This window comes from Mobula hypostoma, chromosome 3, assembly GCF_963921235.1.
Source record: "Mobula hypostoma chromosome 3, sMobHyp1.1, whole genome shotgun sequence".
NCBI classification, from domain to species: domain Eukaryota; kingdom Metazoa; phylum Chordata; class Chondrichthyes; order Myliobatiformes; family Myliobatidae; genus Mobula; species Mobula hypostoma.
In genome coordinates, this window is record NC_086099.1 from 81,975,710 (window position 1) to 81,995,920 (window position 20,211).

The 20,211-nt window shown below is 38.6% G+C and overlaps 1 protein-coding gene across 2 annotated transcripts in view; it reads left to right on the forward strand.

The window, feature by feature from the left end:
• The window catches only part of dhx15 (DEAH (Asp-Glu-Ala-His) box helicase 15), a 127,696-nt gene extending 114,238 nt beyond the window's left edge, over positions 1-13,458 (forward strand). For both annotated transcript variants that reach the window (XM_063043359.1, XM_063043360.1), the window contains exons 13-14: positions 4,381-4,550; positions 12,774-13,458. In XM_063043359.1, coding sequence (XP_062899429.1) covers positions 4,381-4,550; positions 12,774-12,891 — 288 coding nt within the window. In that variant the 3' untranslated portion in view covers positions 12,892-13,458. The remainder of the gene's footprint in view (positions 1-4,380; positions 4,551-12,773) is intronic.
• The last annotated feature ends 6,753 nt before the right edge of the window (positions 13,459-20,211 follow it).

The window sequence follows — 20,211 nt, forward strand, 5'->3', positions numbered from 1 at the left end:
TCTCCTAGCTTGTGCTTTTCAATAACTTGTTTGTGGAGTTGCTTGGAGTGTTCTCTTGTCACCTTGGTGTAGTTTTTGTCAGGATACTGACTCACCAGCAATTGGACCTTCCAGATACAAGTATATTTTTACTAGAATCATTTGAAACACCTTGACTGCACACAGGTTATCTCCATTTAACTAATTGTGTGACTTCTTAAACCAGTTGGCTGCACCAATGATGATTTGGTGTATCATACTAAAGGGGCAATCAATTATTGTGCGTGTTACGTGTGTAATTAATTTAAATCACTTTGTCAAGATTTGTTTTCATTTTGACACGAAAGTCTTCTGTTGATCAGTGTTTTTAAAAAACACAAATTAAATATGAAAACTTCCAAGGAGGATGAATACTTTTTTGTAGGCACTATGTATTTTGATAGTAAATTTACTTTGAACTGCCATATGAGGTAAGGGGGTTGTGAACTGTCATCCACAGAATGTTGTTCAGAGCAAGTTACTGAACGTGCTGTTCCAGTCACAAACGATATTAATGAGAATGGGGAGAGAGCGGGAATATAGTACTGAGACATAGGATTAGCCACGGTTGTGTTGAATGGTAGGGCAAGCTTGAAGGACCAACTGACTTCTACTTCTTCTATATTTTTTTCTGTATTTCTATGATTTGAATTAGCAGGGCTAATTGTACAAAAAAAAGACCAGGGCAAAAACCTCAGGTGTGAAATAAAACAGTGAGAAATGTATTTTTGAAGTCAGTCTCAAGTCCTTTGTTAGATATTGGACAGTAACAGGAATGTGTTATACACTCCAATAAACTTGTTTCAGAATTCAGTGAGATTATGGTTGATATGTATTTTCATGTCCACTGAGTGAGTATGTTTGCACTCTGACAAGTTATACCTGTGGTTTAATGACTTCAATAACGTGCCCCTCTATTTCAAAAAATATATTTTATTAGCCATGTTCTAGTTTGATGGTTATCAATTCTAAATTCATCTACCAGCCAAGAGCTTTGAATGGGTATATAAATTGAAGTTGTGAGCAAGCTTGTATTTCAGCAATAGAAATCAGATTAGGTGTTTTGATAAGCTGGTAGTGAAATTTAAACTTGTGCAGCTATGATAACCCATTAGATTGGTCTGCAGCTGAAAATGTTTCCAACCTTTTATTCACACGAGCTTTCCTTCCCTTTTTTCTATTGTCATCTTTATGATAGTGTTTTGTTAATTATCCTCGTATTGTGATAGCCGGGGGTTGGGGGGGGGTGGTTGGTTCCTAAAATAGTGCATTACAGAAAACCATTTGTGTAACCAGAGTATTGCATATTGGTAAAGTTGCAACCATGTGACAACCATTGCGGAAATAAGGATGTACAACTTAAGTCCATGATCTAGTTAAAAATTGCTTATCATTATTGATCTTCTTGACTAGACTGAAAGCTTGTTCTTTCTTTACATGGAAATAATCTTAAAAACACACCTTTGAGCTTTTCTTAATGAAATGGTTCTTTTTTTAGAGAATGTATCCAACCTGCAGACATCCATGGAAAAACCCCAGAGGAATGAACAGAAAAAATGTTAGAACCCCAAAGCCTTTCTCCCATTCCCTGCTCAAACAGCAGGAAAGCACCAACCTCCCTCCTCCCTCCCCCCCCACCCATTTCAGCAAAAACCATCATTGCCCACCACCCACAAACCCGCAAGGCACCCAGAGAGACAGTGATCTGCAGTCAACAAAAACTATTGTTAACCAACAGTTTGACATGACACAGTCAGTCTCCCACTCTCCACCCCTGCGGCTGGAGAATGTTGGAAAATGGCTGGCTGGCGAGCTCCAGCAGAGAGAACTCACCCACTATGGAAAAACCACAGTTTTGAGTGCCATTGCAGATCAGGGACCTAGATAGAATCCCAGCCGCCTTGAACCAGGGAAAAAAAGCCATTTAAAGAGAGGAATTCAAGCTGTTTCTGCAGATGAGCTCAAGGCAGCCATTTAGTGCCATCATTTGAGGCAATCAGTCAATTTGGTCTCTTGGATCTGTTTCAAGGTTCCACTGGATAATTCCTTAAGCAAAAGACTGCAGGTGCCGAAATTATGAAATAAAGCAAGATACTGGAAATACTTGGGTCATTTGAGTGAGAATTAATCTTTCAGCACTATTATAACTTGCATTATGAAGAGTGCTGTGTCTTTGTTGTGTGGCATTCTATGTAGCAAGCCAGAAAATACACTATCTTGCCTATTTCTTTTGTGTTTGGTGTTTCTCAGCTCCTTGTTTTCTGTAACTGAATTTGTTTTTTTTTAAAGCTAGCTTTTCCTTAAAATGAAATTAGCTATTCCTACTTACCAGAAGTGAAGGAGCTTTTTATTTTTCTAGCTTAGTTTCTGTGTACATTTGCTTGGAAATGACAACTTTCCTCATTGGTGTGTGTGATCCCTTAAATGTTGACATCTGACAGAATGACCCATTGTGTAGTTTCACAGTATTTGTGTCCCATAAACCAAATTTAATGCACAAACTATAATAGCTTTCCCCAATTATCTGATGTTAATGGGAATGTTTTGAGATATGTAAAGCTTAAGTGATTATTTTACCATGAGTTCTGTATGGTTTGGTATCAGTGTAGTCATTGCTGTTGAATATTGGTGCTAATTTTTGGGGTGGAGAGAAAGCAGTGGTATTATTTTTCATATTCAGAACCACAAGACATATAAATAGGCTTCTTGAGGCTTCAGCAAAACGCTTTCATGCATTTTTGGAAAATGATTTTATTTGAAACCAATGCATGGAGATGAAGTGGGTTATCAAATACTGATCTAAAATTTGTAACAATACGATCTTGCTCTAAATACCTGTTGAGTATGCAGATTAAATGTGGACAGATATAATCAGGTAGTTATTGTCTGAAGATGGAAAGTGCTTTTCCACAAGAATTATTTGACCTTCAACATAAATTAAAACTAATTTGAATAGGGTAATTGTATTATTAAAGGTCTTGCTCATACATAAGTAATTTTTTGTGTGCTTTGAAAAACTCAAGGCATATGATAGAATATATGGTGGAAACAAATTGATCAGTCTATGACATCACATCTTAAAAATCTGCCATGAAAATCAAAAAGCCTTGAAATAGATTTAGGTTATTATATGATATGAGTCATGCTTTTCAGAGGAACAGTAGATATTGATATTTTAATGGAATGCTGGTGCTTTGCAGTGAACTAATATGTTCATGTGGTCTTTTTGAAACTCTTGGCAGATATGTAAGCATTATTCTGAATGCTTTTTTGAACCATTAGATCAAATATAACCTTGTTGTTTATACTTAGTGCCAAGTGAGTACTTCAAGTTTAAGTAAATTATTGTATTTCTAACATCACAAGGTTTTCTGAAACACCTGTGCATGTCTATGTAAAGTGATGAGGTTTCACCAAGGTCAACTCAAACAACCCAATTGAAAGCAGTGGGAAAATATCAAAAGCATTAGGACGGTGGATATTAAATGGTCTTCACAACACATTTCAGTGATGCAGTATGTTGATTAGTAAGACTCAATAATTATTTGCTTTAAGAAAGATACCTTTTGTGTCCAAGATAAACCCCCTATAAATAGAATGAATGTGATATAATGACTGACACATGCATTGTGATGAATGTGATTTATTATTTTTTATTGAGACACTGCACGGAATACGCCCTTCTGGTCCTTCCAGTTGTGCCACCCAGCAATCCCTCGATTTAATCCTAGCCTAATCGTGAGACAATTTACAATGATCAATTAATCTACCGACCAGTATATCTTGGGACTGTGGGGGTGGGGAACCAGAGCACCTGGAGGAGATGCACGTGGTCACAGGGAGAACTTACACATTCCTTCCATGCAGCGGTGGGAATTGAACCTGGATCACCTGTACTGTTTTTAAAAAAAAGTTGTACTAACCACTGTGGTACCTTGTCACCCCAATGAATCCTAATATGGGTTTCCATTTCAAGCCCTCGATTTTTCTCTTTTGTACTTAATCTTTTCCTTTGCTGTCCACGTTGGAAAGATTAGTACTTATTTCCTGGTCATATTGTTAAGATATTTTCATCTTGTTAATTTTTGAAAGAATGTTGTCACATGCTTCAGCCAGAAGTTAACGGGAGATGTTCGCTGCTTGTACAGGTAAAGGAAAATTAGGTAAGACATCAAGGAAACTGACTTGTCATGAAAGCATTATGGATAGTAGACAGTTTTGTTGACATCCTAAAATAAGCATATGCTTCAAGCATTGATGGATTATTGTTTCTTTCCTCTTTCCACCCATCTGCCTCACCCCAATTTTCAACTGCAGTGTTTCGCAATTGCTCATTGAGCACTTTCTTCCACTTCTTTTTAGGTGGCTCACTTAGAACGCACAGGCCATTACTTGACAGTGAAAGATAACCAGGTTGTGCAGCTTCATCCTTCTACTGTCCTGGACCATAAACCTGAATGGGTGCTATACAATGAATTTGTACTCACCACAAAAAACTACATCCGGACCTGTACAGATATCAAACCTGAATGGTAATGTACTGAGATGTGGGTTTTGAAGAACTTGACTCTGCTGTAAATTGTTCCTAGTATCAATCATTGAATTCTAGTTTGAGATCCAATCTGAAATTTCAGATTGGGCTCATAAGAAGGAATTAAACTTCACAGCAGATGAGCACTGTAATTTAATGTAATTACATTTGCATAGCATCTAACTCATTTGTTTATTATTATTTTTGGTCTCAACCTTCCAGTTTCATAATTTTATCAAGATAAGGAAAAACCCCGCAGCAGGCTTTTAATATTGTAAAAGATGAGGTTAAAATAGTCTCAATCAATATGCTGATGTACAGTTTTTGCAAAAAATTCAGAGCAGACCTACATTTAAATTGGTGGAAAAAGAATATAGTTGTTGGATAAAATTGATATGGCTGAAGCACAGCACACCACTAGGAGAGCAGTGATTACTGTTGCCTTGAAATGGTCACTTCTGATACTTAGCTACAATCAAATACCTATAATCAGGCTGTAGACATCATGACAAATCACATTTAAATGATTTAGACTGAGTCATTTAATAGCATTTGTATGTGGAATTGTAGCGGTTGCATACTATTGACTGATGATCTGCCTGAACACAAGTTGCAGAGCCCGGAAAATGTAAGACAGACATAATGGGGTTCTTTTTCTTTCTTGCATCCAGTGCCTTAAAAAGAATTCAGCCCCCACAACTATTTTCACATTTTACTGTCCCATTTTCTAAATTTAAAATATATTGAAGTAGGATATTTTGAGATAAACCACAAAACATTGCGCATCATGGCAAACCAAAAGAGAAATTCCAAAACCTGTCAGCAATTTACTAAAACCTAACAACCAAACTTGCGATGCTATAGAAGTATTCATTCCCTATATAATCACTACACAAACTTTCATTGGGTGCAATACTGTTTATTATTGTACCACCTCACCCAAATTGTTGATGTAGAAAATTGGAGGATCACCTGAATAAATACCTCCTCTCTGTAAGGTCCAGCACTATGGTAGATTTTCAACAGACCAAAGCAAAATGAAGACAAGAGCATTCAAGGCAAGTCAGGAAAATGATGATAGAGGCACCTTCCCATCAAAGAAAGGGGCTTCCCTTCCTCCACTATCAACACTGTCCTCACCCGCATTGCTTCTATTTTACGCATGTCTGTCTGCCCTCAACCCATTCTCCTGCCACCCCACCAGAGATAGGGTTCCTCTTGTCCTCACTTACCACCTCACCAGCCTCTGCTTCCAGCACAGAATTCATTGTAGCTTCTGCCATCTCCAACAGTATCCCACTACCAAGCACATCTTCCCCACCCTTCCCCTGTTTTTGCAGGGATCACTCCCTACATTACTTCTTTGTCCATTCGTCCCTCCCGCTGATCTCCCTCCTTGCACTTATCCTTGCAAGTGGAATAAGTGCTACACCTGCCCCTACACCTCCTCCCTCACTACCATTCTACCATTCAGAGCCCCAAGCAGTTCTTCCAGGTGAGTCGATACTTCACCTGTGTGCATGTTGAGGTCATCTACTGCTCTCAGTATGGTCACCTGTATATCAGTGAGACCCAATGTAGACTGGGAGACCGCTTCGCCAAGCACCCATGTCCTGTTCAACAGGAAAAGCGGGATCTCCCCGTGGCCACCCATTTTAATTTTGCTTCCTATTCCAATCTGTTAGTTCTTGGCCTCCTCTACTGTCGTGATGAGGCCACACTTAGGTTGGTGGAGCAACACCTTGTATTCTGTCTGATTAGCCTCCAACCTGATGGCATGAACATAGATTTCTCAAACTTGCAGTATTGGCCTCTGCCCCTCTCCTTTACCATCCCCCATCCAATTTCCCCCCTCACCATATCTCCTTATCTGCCCATTATCTCCCTCTAGTGCTCCTCCCCTTTTTCTTTCTTCCATGACCTTCTGTCCTCTCCTATCAGATTACCCCTTCACTGGCCCTTAACTCTTTCACCAATCAACTTCTCAGTTCTTTACTTCACCCCTCCCCCTCTCCTGGTTTCACTTACCACCTGCTACCTTGTATTTCTTCCTCCCCCCACCTTCTTACACTGGTTTCTCATCTGTTTTTATCCAGTCCTGATGAATCAAGGGTCTCGGTCCAAAACATCGACTGTTTACACTTTTCCATAGATGCTGCCTGGCCTCCTCTGTTCCTCCAGCATTTTGCATCTGCAGATTTTCTTTTTGTTTTTGATAGAGAAGCACAAATCTGGAGAAGGATACAAGACCTTCTCAAAAGCACTGAACAGACTTCGAAGCTCAGTGCAGTCCGTCAAGAGAAAGTGGGGAAAAATGTGAAACCACAGCCACACTGCCTAGGTTAGGCCACCCTTCTAAACTCAATCACTGGAGAAGAATGGCACTTGTGAGACAGGCCACTGTGATACCAACAGTAACTGAGTGAGATGCAGAAGGCAGTGGCTGCAACCAGAGCCCTGGCTTAAAAAAAACATAACCTTGCTAGTAAAGACTTAGCAAAATATCACTGTGAAGATGTGGAAGTAGGTCTTGTGGGCAGATGAGACTAAAGTGGAACTTGGCCTCCACACTAAGCTGTATGTGTGACGTAAATCTAATACTGCGCATCAGCCAGCTAACACCATCCCTACTGCTAAGTATAGTGGAGGTAGCATAATGCTGTAGAGATGCTTTTCAATAGCAGGGACTGGAAATCTGGTCAGGATTGATGGGAAGGTGGATGTTACTAAATGCAGAGACCCTGATTTTAAAAACCTGCTAGCCTATGCCAGAAAGATTAAACTGGGGAGGAAGTTCATCTTTCAGCAGGACAAGACCAAAAGCACAGTGCCAGAGCAACCATTGAGTGGCTTCAACTGAAGAAAACTGATGTCCTTGAGTGAGAAGTCCTTACCTTAACCCGACTTCAGGACTTAGGTCTACCACCACTTCCCAACTAACCTGGCACAATTTTGCAAGGAGGAATGGGAATATCTTGCTCCATCATGATGTGCAAAGCAAATAGAGACTTAACCAAAAAGTCTACTGGCTCTGAGATGAGAAAATCTACAGATGCTGAAAATCCAACGAACACACAAAATGCTGGAGGAACTCAGCAGGTCAGGCAGCATCTATGGAAAAGAGTAAACAGTCAGCTATCCAGGCCAAGATCCTTCAGCAGGACTGGTCCTGATTCCTGATGAACGGTCTCAGCCCAAAATGTCAACTGTTTACTCTTCAATCAATGCTGAGACTACTGGCTTTACTAGCTGTGAGAGGTGGTTCAATGAAGTACTGAGCAAATGGGGATGTATACCTTTTAACTGCTGACATTTCAGTTTTTAAAATTTTACTTTTTCATGCTTTATTATTTTCCCTGTTTCTTTTTGTTTGGGCTGTGCTGTGGGGGTGGGGGAGGGAGCATGTGATTCGCCAATAAAAATTCTCAGTTAAAAATTGATCAAAGTCCCTGCTTGTAATGCTCATTTATGTGAACAAAGGGTTGGGGCTGAGTATTTTTACAAGGCACTAGAGAGAATAGTCTTGACAAATATAGTTCAGATAGTTCAATAGCAATTAGAAAGGTAAAAAAAACCACAAATATAATCGAAAAGATATTTGGACACCTGCTTTCAAAGTGGAGACCAGTACTATGGAATTCTTTGAAGAAGTACAATGAATGAACTGGTTTAATGCTCTAAAATATGTTGGATCATCATGAAACTAATTTATAACCAAGTTTACAGTACACAAAATGAGAAGATAGGTGGCAGAGTTAATAGCATGTTGATTATAAACTAGAAAAAAGTAATGAAGGTTAATTTTTCAAAAAAAGAAGCACTAAGTTTTTTCTTTAGATTTCTTCCATTTTTTTTTTAAATACATGAATTGCCTTAGCTCCCTGCTAGTTCTCTCATTATCTGCAAATTTAGATTATCATTTTCAATCATCATTCTAAATCTTAAGTAATCATCACAATTGTCTTGAAATTCCTCTTTCACTCCAGATTTCAAAATGTAGCAGTGATAATTCTCATTAAATTTCTTACATGCTGGATAATAAAAGTGTCTTAAATGTACAATTAAAAAACCTGCCATCCCTATTTTCTTCCCTCTTGCCAATTCATTTAGTGCAGGCAACATATCCCAAACAATTATACTTGAATTCGTTTATTTCATATTCAGAGATGAAAACATAGAATTGTTAAACCTTGATTAGACCATATTTCATTCTGTGCACTGTTCTGTCTTGATCAGAAAATAATATAGGAGCACTCGAGATGATGCAAGGAAGATTAATAAGGTTGTTAACTAGAATTGAAAGGTTAAATTTATCAGGAAGATTGAACAGACAGAAGCTTGTCGCACTAGATAATTTTGGCAAAAATAGACATGAAGCATTTTCAGTTGTAGAGAATATCAGAAGTAAACATTTGTTTATTCAGACCATTTGGGATGTAGAATTTCAAGTTCAAAGTAAATTTATTGTCAAAGTTCTTTAATTTTTTACTATATACTACCCTGAGGCTACGTCCACACTAGACTGGATAAATCTGTAACCGAAGCTTTTTCTCTTCATTTTGACCCTCTGTCCACACTGAAATGGCATTTTCCTCCCCTAAAAACGGAGATTTTCAGAAACGCTGTCCAGAGTGAATAAATCTGAAAACGCCTAATATCCGGCGTAGTGTGTACGGGGAACTGGCTATTTTTAAAACCGCTGTCATGACGTGCTGGAACAAATGGTGACGGCAGCGCTGCATTTCATTGTTTTCCTGAGGAGATTCATCCAAATATCCATTTTAATGTGGACAGGTATTTTAAAAAATGCCTAGTGTGGGCGCCTGTCGTTTTTACATGAAACCAGCATTTTCGAAATTATCCGGTCTAGTGTGGACGTCGCCTCAGATTCATGTCCTGCTGGGCTGTCACAGTAGATACAAAGAAACACAATGGGATCAATGAAAAAAAAACTACACGCAAGAGAAAGACAAACAATCAGTGTGCAAAAAGACGACAAATTGTGCAAATGCAAAAAGAAAAATAAAATAATTAATATTGAAGTCATTAAGTTGTAATGTCCTTGAAAGTGAATCCATAGTTGTCGAATCAGTTCAGTGTTGAGATAAGTAAAGTTATCCATTATGGTTCAGGAGCCTGATGACTGAGGGGTATAACTGTTGGTGAACCTGGTGGTATGAGACCCAAGGGTCCTGTACTTCCTTCCCTGTAGCAGCAGTGAGAAGACAGCATTACCTGGATGGTAGAGGTCCTTGATGAAGGATGCTGCTTTCCTGTGACAGCATTCCTTGTTGATGTGCTCAGTCGTGGGGAGGGCTTTTCCTATGACGGACTGGACTGTATCCACTACTTTTTGTTGGCTCTTCCGCACAAGGGCATTGGTGTTTTCATATGATGCAACCAGTCAGGATACTCTACACAGTACACCTATAAAAGTTTGTCAAAGTTTTAGATGACATGCTGAATGTTCGCAAACTTCTAAGAAAGTAGAGGAGCTTCTTTGTAACGGCACTTGTTTACTGGTCCCAGGACAGATCCTCTGAAATGGTAAAGCTGAGGAATTTAAAGTACTGGCCTTTGAGATGAATAGATGTATTTAAGGGGAGGTCCAAAGAGGGCAAAATGAAGACAATAATGAGCTGTAACAGTTTAATTCCAAGGATCTCTACCAACATTGACCAGTAGTTAAATGCCCTTATTTCCGTATTGTGGACTCCATTCAAGAAGATAGAATGCACCCATTTGAACTTCATAATATATAATATCCTCACAATGAAAGTTCAAGGGTTTGGGATTTTTTTTCTGATCAGTCAAATTGAAGAAATGTACTTTTTGAATCAGATTTCCTTTGATATGCTTAGGTATGCAGGTATGTTTGGTAACGTACATTTTAAGAAAGTGAAACAGATTTTCTGATCTGGTAATCACTTTGCAATATTTGGGCATCATTTTGATATTAACACTGGCACAAAATTTTAAGGAGGCTTAACAGTAGAATTTGAGATACTTTGCTAGCAGAAGAGTCATGAACAAGGCGATGTACAGTAGTTGCAAAATAAGGAGCCATTCATTTAATATTGAGGTGCATTCTTTGGGTAGTGAATCTCTAGCATTTCTACCCTTAAAAGTAGCAGAAGGCAGATCACCAGATATATTTAAGGTGGATCAGGGAATCGAGCCTTGTGAGGGACTTGCACAGAAGAGGAGTGGAGATCAGCATTGATTATCCATGGTTATATTGAATGGTGGGGTAAGCTTGAAGGGTTTTGCAGCCTACTCCTGTTCCTATCTTCTTGCCTCCTACTTAGCATATACAGTTGCAAGAAGTTTGTGAACCCTTTGCAATTACCTTGTTTTCTGCATTAATTACACATAAAATATGGTCTGATCTTCATCTGAGTCACAATAATAGATAAGCACATCTGCCTAAACTAATTACACACAAACAATTGTACTACTTCTCATCAATACCGAGTACAACCATTTAAACAATCAGTTCAGATTGAAAAAAAGTATGTGAACCTCTGAGCTAATGCCTTCTTCATAAGTTTTTTGCAGTCAGGTGTTCCAGTCAATCAGATTGGAGATGTGAGTTGCAGAGGTGCCCTGCCCTATATATAAAAAAAACAAAAGACGCACGAAGTCAGGTTACTGACAGAGCCTGTTCTTCTCAAAAAGATCAGTTTATGTGCATCATGCCTCGATCAAAACAACTTTCAGATGACCTTAGAAGAAAAATTGTAGAGATGCATGAAGCTGGAAAAGGCTACAAAAGCATTTGTAAAGACCTGAGTGTTCATCAATCAACAGAGAAATTGTCTACAAATGGAGGAAATTCAGCACTGTTGTGACGTTCTCTAGGAGTGGGCTTCCTGCAAAGATCACACCAAGAGCACAACGTTCAATGCTGAAGGGGCGGGGGGGGTGAAAAAGAACCCAAGGGTAACAGCAAAAGATCTGCAGAAATGTTTAGAACTTGCTAAAGTCTCTGTTCAGCTGTCCACTATAAGAAAACCACTGAACAAAAAAGGTGTTCATGGAAGGACACTATGGAGGAAACCACTGCTCTCCAAAAAAAACATTGCTGCACATCTCATGTGCAAAAGACCACCTGGATGTTCTGCGATGCTTCTGGGACAATGTTTTGTGGACAGATCAGACAAAAGTTGAACTTTTTGGCACAAATACACAGTGCTCTGTTTGAAGGAAAAAGGGCACTGCACACACCAAAACCTCATCTCAGCTAAGGAGCATCATGGTTTGGGCTGCTTTGTTGCCTCAGAGCATGGACAGGTTGCAATATTTGAGGGAACAATGAATTCAAAATTGTATCAAAACATTTTACAAGAGAACGTCAGGGTATTGGTCCATCAGATGAAGCTCAATAGAAGTTGAATGATGCAACAAGGCGATGATCTGAAATACAATAGTAAATCAACAGAGTGATTTAAAAAGAAGAAAATGCATGTTTGGAATGGCCAAGTTAGAGTCCAGACCTTAACCCAATTGAGATGCTGTGGCATGGCCTGAAGAGAGCTGTTCATGCAAGCTAACGCAGAAATATTGATGAACTGAGATAGTTTTGTATGGAGGAATGGTCTAAAATTCCTTTTTGCCACTGTGTGAGTCTAATCAGCGGCTGCAGAAAACATTTGGTGGAGGTTATTGCTGCTAAAAGTTCTACCAGTTATTAAATACAAGGGTTCACCTACCTTTTCCAACCTGGACTGTGAATGATTAAGCAGTCAGTTCAATAAAGACATGAAAAGTAGTTTAGGCGGATTATGTTTGTCTATTATTGTGACTTAGTTGAAGATGAGACCACATTTTATGAGTAATTAATGCAGAAAGGCAGGTAATTGCAAAGGGTTCACAAACTTCTTGCAACTGTATTCTATGGCATTAGTTGAAGAACTGCATTCACATGAATTTAAGGCTTGTTTCAGTAAAATATGCATTCTATTTTTCTCTGGTATGTTATGCCAGCAATTTTATTGCATTAATATTATAATTTCCAAAGCCCGCTCAACATTATTCTGCTTTCCAGTAAATTTCATGCTGTAAAATATCAGGGAGATCAATTGCATAGTTTTAAAAGTGTCTTACCTATTTCAATGAAATGCCAGCATTTTTTTTTCGAAATCAGAGTTCAAGCTCTGGTTTACTAATTTTTAGAGGTGCGTATGTAATCAAAAATAGTAACATGTACTTTCTGTTTAAATAGGTTGGTGAAGATAGCTCCTCAATATTATGAAATGGGCAACTTTCCTCAGTGCGAAGCCAAACGACAACTGGAACGCATTATTGGCAAACTTCAATCGAAGGAATATTCTCAGTATTGAAGTTACGCTGTTGTAGGAGGCTAGGCAAATTAAGATTTCATATTGAAGAAATATGGACTTCAGATTCTGCCCAAATATAACAAATTTGTCTGTTAAAGAAAACCCATGGATGTTTTCTTTCTAATGGCTGGACAATTCCTCACTTTTATTTTTTAAAAGAAATCCTTGTTTATGGCAGGTTGTGTAACACTTTGTTGAGCAACATAATATGTTGCTGGTGTTATGTGGCTTTTTTATTGTTATGTTAACTTTTTTCATAGACCCTGTTGGGCTTTGAATGGTTGGGGTGGGCAAAGTTTCAGAATAATGCTGTAACTGTTAATTTTTAAAGTTTCATCATTATTACAAATATTGTCTGAATTTCTCATAGTGATTCAGAGTTGGCAATTAAAGTATGTATTTCTTGACCACATACTGCATGATTCTGCCCATGTTGACATTCTTAATAGAAAGTTGTAGCTATTCAAAGAACATGGAAAGCTTATATGTAGGCACCTCTGAATTTTTCCCGACACAATTTTTGACTTAAATAAAGGTATAGTGACAAGTTAAATATTGTGTAAACAGTGTTTTATTGGAAGAAGTGATTTAAAGGAAATGTATTCTCATTCACTCCATTTTTCCAATAAATTGGCCTGCTAGGGAAAGATAACTACAGATAATGCCCATACGAAGAATAGGAGTCAGCTGTGCCGTTCACTGTTTATGACTCAAATTTTGGTCTTTAACTCAGTTTACCTCCCTAATTCCCACTCAGTCCTATAATCTATCTGAATCTCAAATATGCACAGAATCTAAACCTCTGTGTGCAAAAGCACAAGGATCCATATTTCCCTGTGACAAAGGAGGCCACCATTTCGGCCATCGAAATGGGCCACTCACAGATCAGTCCTTTTCCCCCATCTATTGACCCTGTACCTGGTCTCCCTATATTCCCATCATTCTCTCAACTGCCCGCCAGCAGCCACCCTCAATTCCAGCACTTGGCTAAACAGAAGAGGCCATTTATAGTAGCTAATAAACCTTCTGTTCACATATATTTGAGATATGAGAGAAAACTCTCAGTCATAGGAATAAGATGCAGACTCCACACAGGTGCCACTGGAGGTCAGGGTTAAACTTGGGTCTACTGGCTGTGTCAATTGTCTCTGGGAAGAAATTCCCCACTTACCCTGGTCCTTAGCCATCTACCCCTCACGTCCCCTCAGAATCCTGTATTTTTCTATGGGATTATCTCTTATTCTTTTCAAAAGCCTAGAATATAGGGTCAGTTTGCTTAGTAATTCCTTCTAAAACAAGTTTCCTTTCCTACATATCAGTTGAGTAAACCTTGGTAAAGCTTCCTCTAAGATGGGTGTACTCTTCCTTAAATAAGGACACCAGAATTATACTTCAGATGTGGTCTTGCCAAAGTACTATTCTCCCATTCTCTTCTCTTGAATTGCTCTTTTTGTTAAAACTTGGAACATTCCAGAATCTAAAGCATTTTGAAAACTGAACAAATGTATGTCATCTCTGCTGCCACTCTTTTGGAATGCGGAGTGTCAATTCCAGGGGATTTGGGAGTCTTTAGAGAAAAACACTAGGGAAACTAGTGATGTTGATTTATTGTAAATTATCTATTATTCACTGATGACTTACTGTTATCAGTGCATCCTTCACCATGAAATTCAGCACACTATTTAACATCTTTTTGTGTTCCTAATTTACCACTGTTAATTTTTCTGTCTTCTGAGGGGCCAACTTTTAATTTTTGCATCTCTATGCATGTTTGCAGCAAGCCTCCAGATTTGAATTCGTATTTCTAGCTAGTTTAACATATAACAATTACAGCATGGAAACAGGCCATCTCAGCCCTTCTAGTCCGTGCTGAACTCTTACTCTTACCTAGTCCCACCGACCTGCACTCAGCCCATAATCCTCTATTCCGTTCCTGTCCATATAGCTGTCCAACTTAACTTTAAACAACAACATCGAACCTGCCTCAACCACTTCGGCTGGAAGCTCGTTCCACAGAGCTACCACTCTGAGTAAAGAAGTTCCCCCTCATGTTACCCCTAAACTTTTGCCCTTTAACTCTCAACTCATGTCCTCTTGTTTGAATCTCCCCCACTCTCAATGGAAAAAGCCTATCCACGTCAACTCTATCTCTCTCCCTCATAATTTTAAATACCTCTATCAAGTCCCCCCTCAACCTTCTACGTTCCAAAGAATAAAGTCCCAACTTGTTCGACCTTTCTCTGTAACTTAGATGATGAAACCCAGGTAACATTCTAGTAAATCTTCTCTGTACTCCCTATTTTGTTGACATCTTTCCTATAATTGGGTGACCAAAACTGTACACAATACTCCAAATTTGGCCTCACCAGTGCCTTGTACAATTTCAACATTACATCCCAACACCTATACTCAATGCTCTGATTTGTAAAGGCCAGTATACCAAAAGCTTTCTTCACCACCCTATCCACATGAGATTCCACCTTCAGGGAACTATGCACCATTATTCCTAGATCCCTCTGTTCTACTGCATTCTTCATTGCCCTACCATTTACCATGTATGTCCTATTTTGATTAGTCCTACCAAAATGTAGCACCTCACATTTATCAGTATTAAACTCCATCTGCCATCTTTCAGTCCACTCTTCTAACTGGCCTAAATCTGTCTGCAAGCTTTGAAAACCTACTTCATTATCCACAACTCCACCTATCTTAGTGTCATCTGCATATTTACTAATCCAATTTACCACCCCATCATCCAGATCATTAATGTATATGACAAACAACATTGGACCCAGTACAGATCCCTGAAGCACACCACTAGTCACTGGCCTCCAATCTGACAAACAGTTATCCACCACTACTTTCTGGCGTCTCCCATCCAGCCACTGCTGAATCCAATTTACTACTTCAATATGAATACCTGTCGATTGAACCTTCCTAACTAATCTTCCATGTGGGACCTTGTCAAAGGCCTTACTGAAGTCCATATAGACAACATCCACCGCTTTACCCTCGTCAACTTTCCTAGTAACCTCTTCAAAAATTTTAATAAGATCTGTCAAACATGACCTTCCACGCACAAATCCATCTTGACTGTTCCTAATCAGACCCTGTCTATCCAGATAATTATACCATCTTTAAGAATACTTTCCATCAATTTACCCACCACTGACGTCAAACTCACAGGTGGATAATTGCTAGGTTTACTATTAGAACCCTTTTTAAACAATGGAACAACATGAACAATACACCAATCCTCCAGCACCATCCCTGTTTCTAATGACATTTGAAATATTTCTGTCAGAGCCCCTGCTATTTCCACACTAACTTCCCTCAAGGTCCTAGGAAATATCCTGTCAGGTCCCAGAGACTTATCCACTTTTATATTCCTTAAAAGTGCCAGTACTTGCTCTTCTTTAATCAAATTCTATTAATTAATGTAATCAAATTCCATTTTCAATTTCTGCTGGTTTATTAATAAACTTCCAGTCCATGAGCCTACTTCCTACCATTTGCATCATCAATTAAGTACTATTCCTAACTACCATAAGCTGCTAATGGATCACTTCCTAAATAGGATTTCTAAAATAAAATTTGTCATTAATTGGAATTATGACATTTACTGAAACATTTGCTCATGTTTATTCAGCCATCCCCCTCCTCATTTTGACCTAACTTTCCAGTTGCAGAATTGTATTTTGTTGCTGAAACTGTATATGAAATCTTATCATTTTGATTATTTATCTCCAAAGGATCTCCCACTCAGATTACTATTTAATTCTGTCTGACTATACATGACCAGATCTAAAATAACCTGTTTTCCAGTTGGTTCACATTAATTTGGGGAAGTACCTTAAATGCACTTCATGAAATTGTCCTTGGGACCACCTTTGCCAATTCAAAATGCCCAGTCTGTATAAAAATAAAAGTTGCTGAAGGTAATTCTGTCACCTTTCATCCAAGTCCCCAATAGTGTAGATATCTCCAGAGCCTGTGTGTCGTTTTCTTTATTTCTTCATTTATCTATTCTGTTTCCTAAGCTGATCTATGATCACTCTTGTCCTTGCACCATTTACCTCACGCACACGCACACACTCACCCCTCACAATTTCCATAACTTCTGCTGTCTTTTCTCCTGGATTTCCTTTGATTGCTGCCTTTTTAAGCCAGGGGATCTGCGCTTTCTGCTTATGTTGAATTCTCCCAGACAAATTCCCACCACCGCTACTGTTTGGAGTATTGACTCATTTTTTGTATTGTGCATGCAAGGTTTTGTTTTCTGCTCTCTGCTATATTCCCTCTACATGTACCATCTTCTAGTTTACTTGCATTGGTATTGTAAGTAGCTATTTTTGAGACAACTCTTTTTGTTTCATGGCATATGGTGATTCTTTTTACACTTCGTATACAATTTGGAGTTTTAAGATGTTAGCTAACTATGGACGTACAATCAGTCAGTGGCCATGGTTGGATTTTGAGATCAGATACTGCTGATGCATCATTGTGGCAGATAAAACACTTTGAAAGTTAAAACACTTTATTGAGAGCACAAGAATTGCCTTTTGGCTGCACTGACCAAGGGTTTGATGAACAGCTGAGACAAGAATTTCTTTCAGAATGCTAACCAATATGCATGCAATAGAACAATGAAGGAGAGGCTCCAGATTCTGAAATTAATGTAAAGTTATTAATTTGAAACAATTCTGCTCAAAATTTAACAGGATAGAATCAATAACCTGTAACATAGCCTTGAAATAGTTGCTTAATTTAGTCCCACAGTTGAGCTCTTCTCTATTACCTTGCAAATTAGTCCTCTAAGTATTTGACCAATTACTTCCAGCTTCCACCACCCTTTCAGGTAGTGCATTTCTGATCCTAACAACCCTCTGTGGAGAAAGTTGTCATCTCATTTTTCCTCTACTTCCTTTGCTAATGATTTTAAATTTTATTACCTCAATTGTCAACTTGTTTGCCAGTTTCTTCCTGCTTGTTTAATAAAAACTGGTTTTCTGAAGTAAAGAAATCAATCTCAGTTTCAAAAATCTATCCATGTAACTGAAGTCTTTTATCACCAATATCATGTTCTGTATTCTCTTCAAGACCATGTACTTATTTCCTAAAATACAGTACAAGAATTGCTCACAATGCTTTACAGCAGAGGTCTAATTAATAATTTGTTTAAAATGAAAGCTCACAGCCTTCCCTGTGTTCGTATTCAGTGTCACTATCTTCAAAGCTAATTAAACAGTCATAGGCATTGAACAAAGAATAGGCCCTTCAGCTCACCATCAAGTATCCCTCTATATTAATCCTATTTGCCAGCATTTGGTGTGTAGTCCAGTCCTTGGTAATTCAAGTACTCATCCAGACACTTAAATATTGTGACGGTCTCTTCCTCTGCCATCCTGTTAGACAGTGTTCCATACTCCAACCACTCCAGGTGGGAAAACAACTGTCTCAGGTTCTCTTTAGTCTCTTACCTATGCCTTCTGTTGATAGCAAGGGGATCAGTCACTCCAGTAATGGAAATGTTCCACCCCAAACAAAATCCTGGCAACTCTCCGCACCTTCTCCAGTGGAATCAGGTACTTGATTCGTGTCTAGTGACCAGAACTGCATACAAAGTTCTAGCTGTGCCTAGCAAAAATTCCATTACATATGCTTTTTTCTCCACCTTATTTACCTGTGCTGTCACTTCTTGAGATCGATGGCATTGTATACCAAGGTCTTCCTGTTAATCAATACTCAATCTAGTGTGTGACATACCCTTATCAAACCTCCCTAAATGCATCATCTTGCACTAGTCTGGATTAAATTCCATCTGCTATTGTTCTACCAAACTTATCAGGTAATCATTATCATTCTGTAATCCAAAACTGTTTACAGTTTCTCGTGTCACCACTATTTCAGGTCATCTGAAAATTTACTAAACACGCATCCAACACTCGCACCCAAGACATTAATGTATACAAGAAACTGGAAGTGACACAGTGTTGGTCCATGCAGTAAACCACTGATCACAAGCTTCTCCACTGCTAAAGCAACTGCCATCATCCTGTTTCCTATTATCAAGTCAACTTTTGATTCACTAGGCTAGTTTGGATTGGATCCACAAAACGACAATGTTTTGGGTCGTGTAAGGCTTTGACAAATGCCTTACTGAAGTTCACGTACATTACACTAACTGCATTGCCTTCTTCAATACATTTTGTTACTTTAAAAAAATCAAAATTGACAGAAGAAAACTTCCTATCTTTGATGTTAGACTTATTGCCCTTGAATAAAGAGGCCATATTTGGTGTCTTCCTGTCATCTAGCAACTTGGGGAATAAAAATCTCAGTCAAGACCTGCAAAACCCAATCATGTAGCTATCCAATCAGGACCAGAAACCCTGCTCCTTTTAGCAACCTGCTTAGTACAGATTTTGATAGATGGTAACCAATCATGATTAAAAGGGACTTATAAAATATTAACTGGTTCGCTGCAGCTATTGCTTGTCCAGCTGAGTATTTCCAGCATTGCTTTATTTATAACTTGTATGTCAAAGATATATTGCATCATCAAAAAGGTGGCATCTACCATTGAGGACCCCCTCCACCCAAGGCATGTCCTCTTCTCATTACTACCATCAGAGAGGGACAAGAGCCTGAAGCTTCTTGTACAGCATCTTCCCTCCCGTCTGCCTTTACTTTTGCTCTCTTTTTGCACTACTTGTTAATTCTTTTTGTACATATTTCTTATTATAATTTATAGTATATTTTGTGTATTACACTGTACTGCACTGTACAAATTTCACAACAGATGCCAGTGATGATAACCCAGATCCTGATGGTGATATTTATGCAAAATACGCACCTGTTTTCATATGCATTTATGATGAAAGTGCTGCGTGACTAAGCCAATCTAAGTGACCTGCGGCACTTTTATCAGGAATATATAATCATAAGATAATCAATTGTGACTCAATTACAGTTTCATTTATTTCAGTTGAATACCTTATTCCTCTCATAGGTGCAGTTGCTGGGCTATATTAGCCCCGAAGTCTTTGCATTTATGTTTTGTCTCGCTTAGAGTCATGGAAGTACAGCATAGAAACAGGCCTTCAGCCCCACCATATTTATGCCAATCTATTAATCCAACTTGCCTCATTTTCAATGTCCCTCTATGCCTGTTCTTTCTGTGCAGTCCTGTGGTACACACTATGATATAAATGAACTTGAGTCCACAGCTGAGGCATTTTTGCAAAATTGCTTCTTAAAATTATAAAGTAGGCCACAACAGATAGATGGCGCTGAGGCCGTGCTTGTTGGCTTTATGTA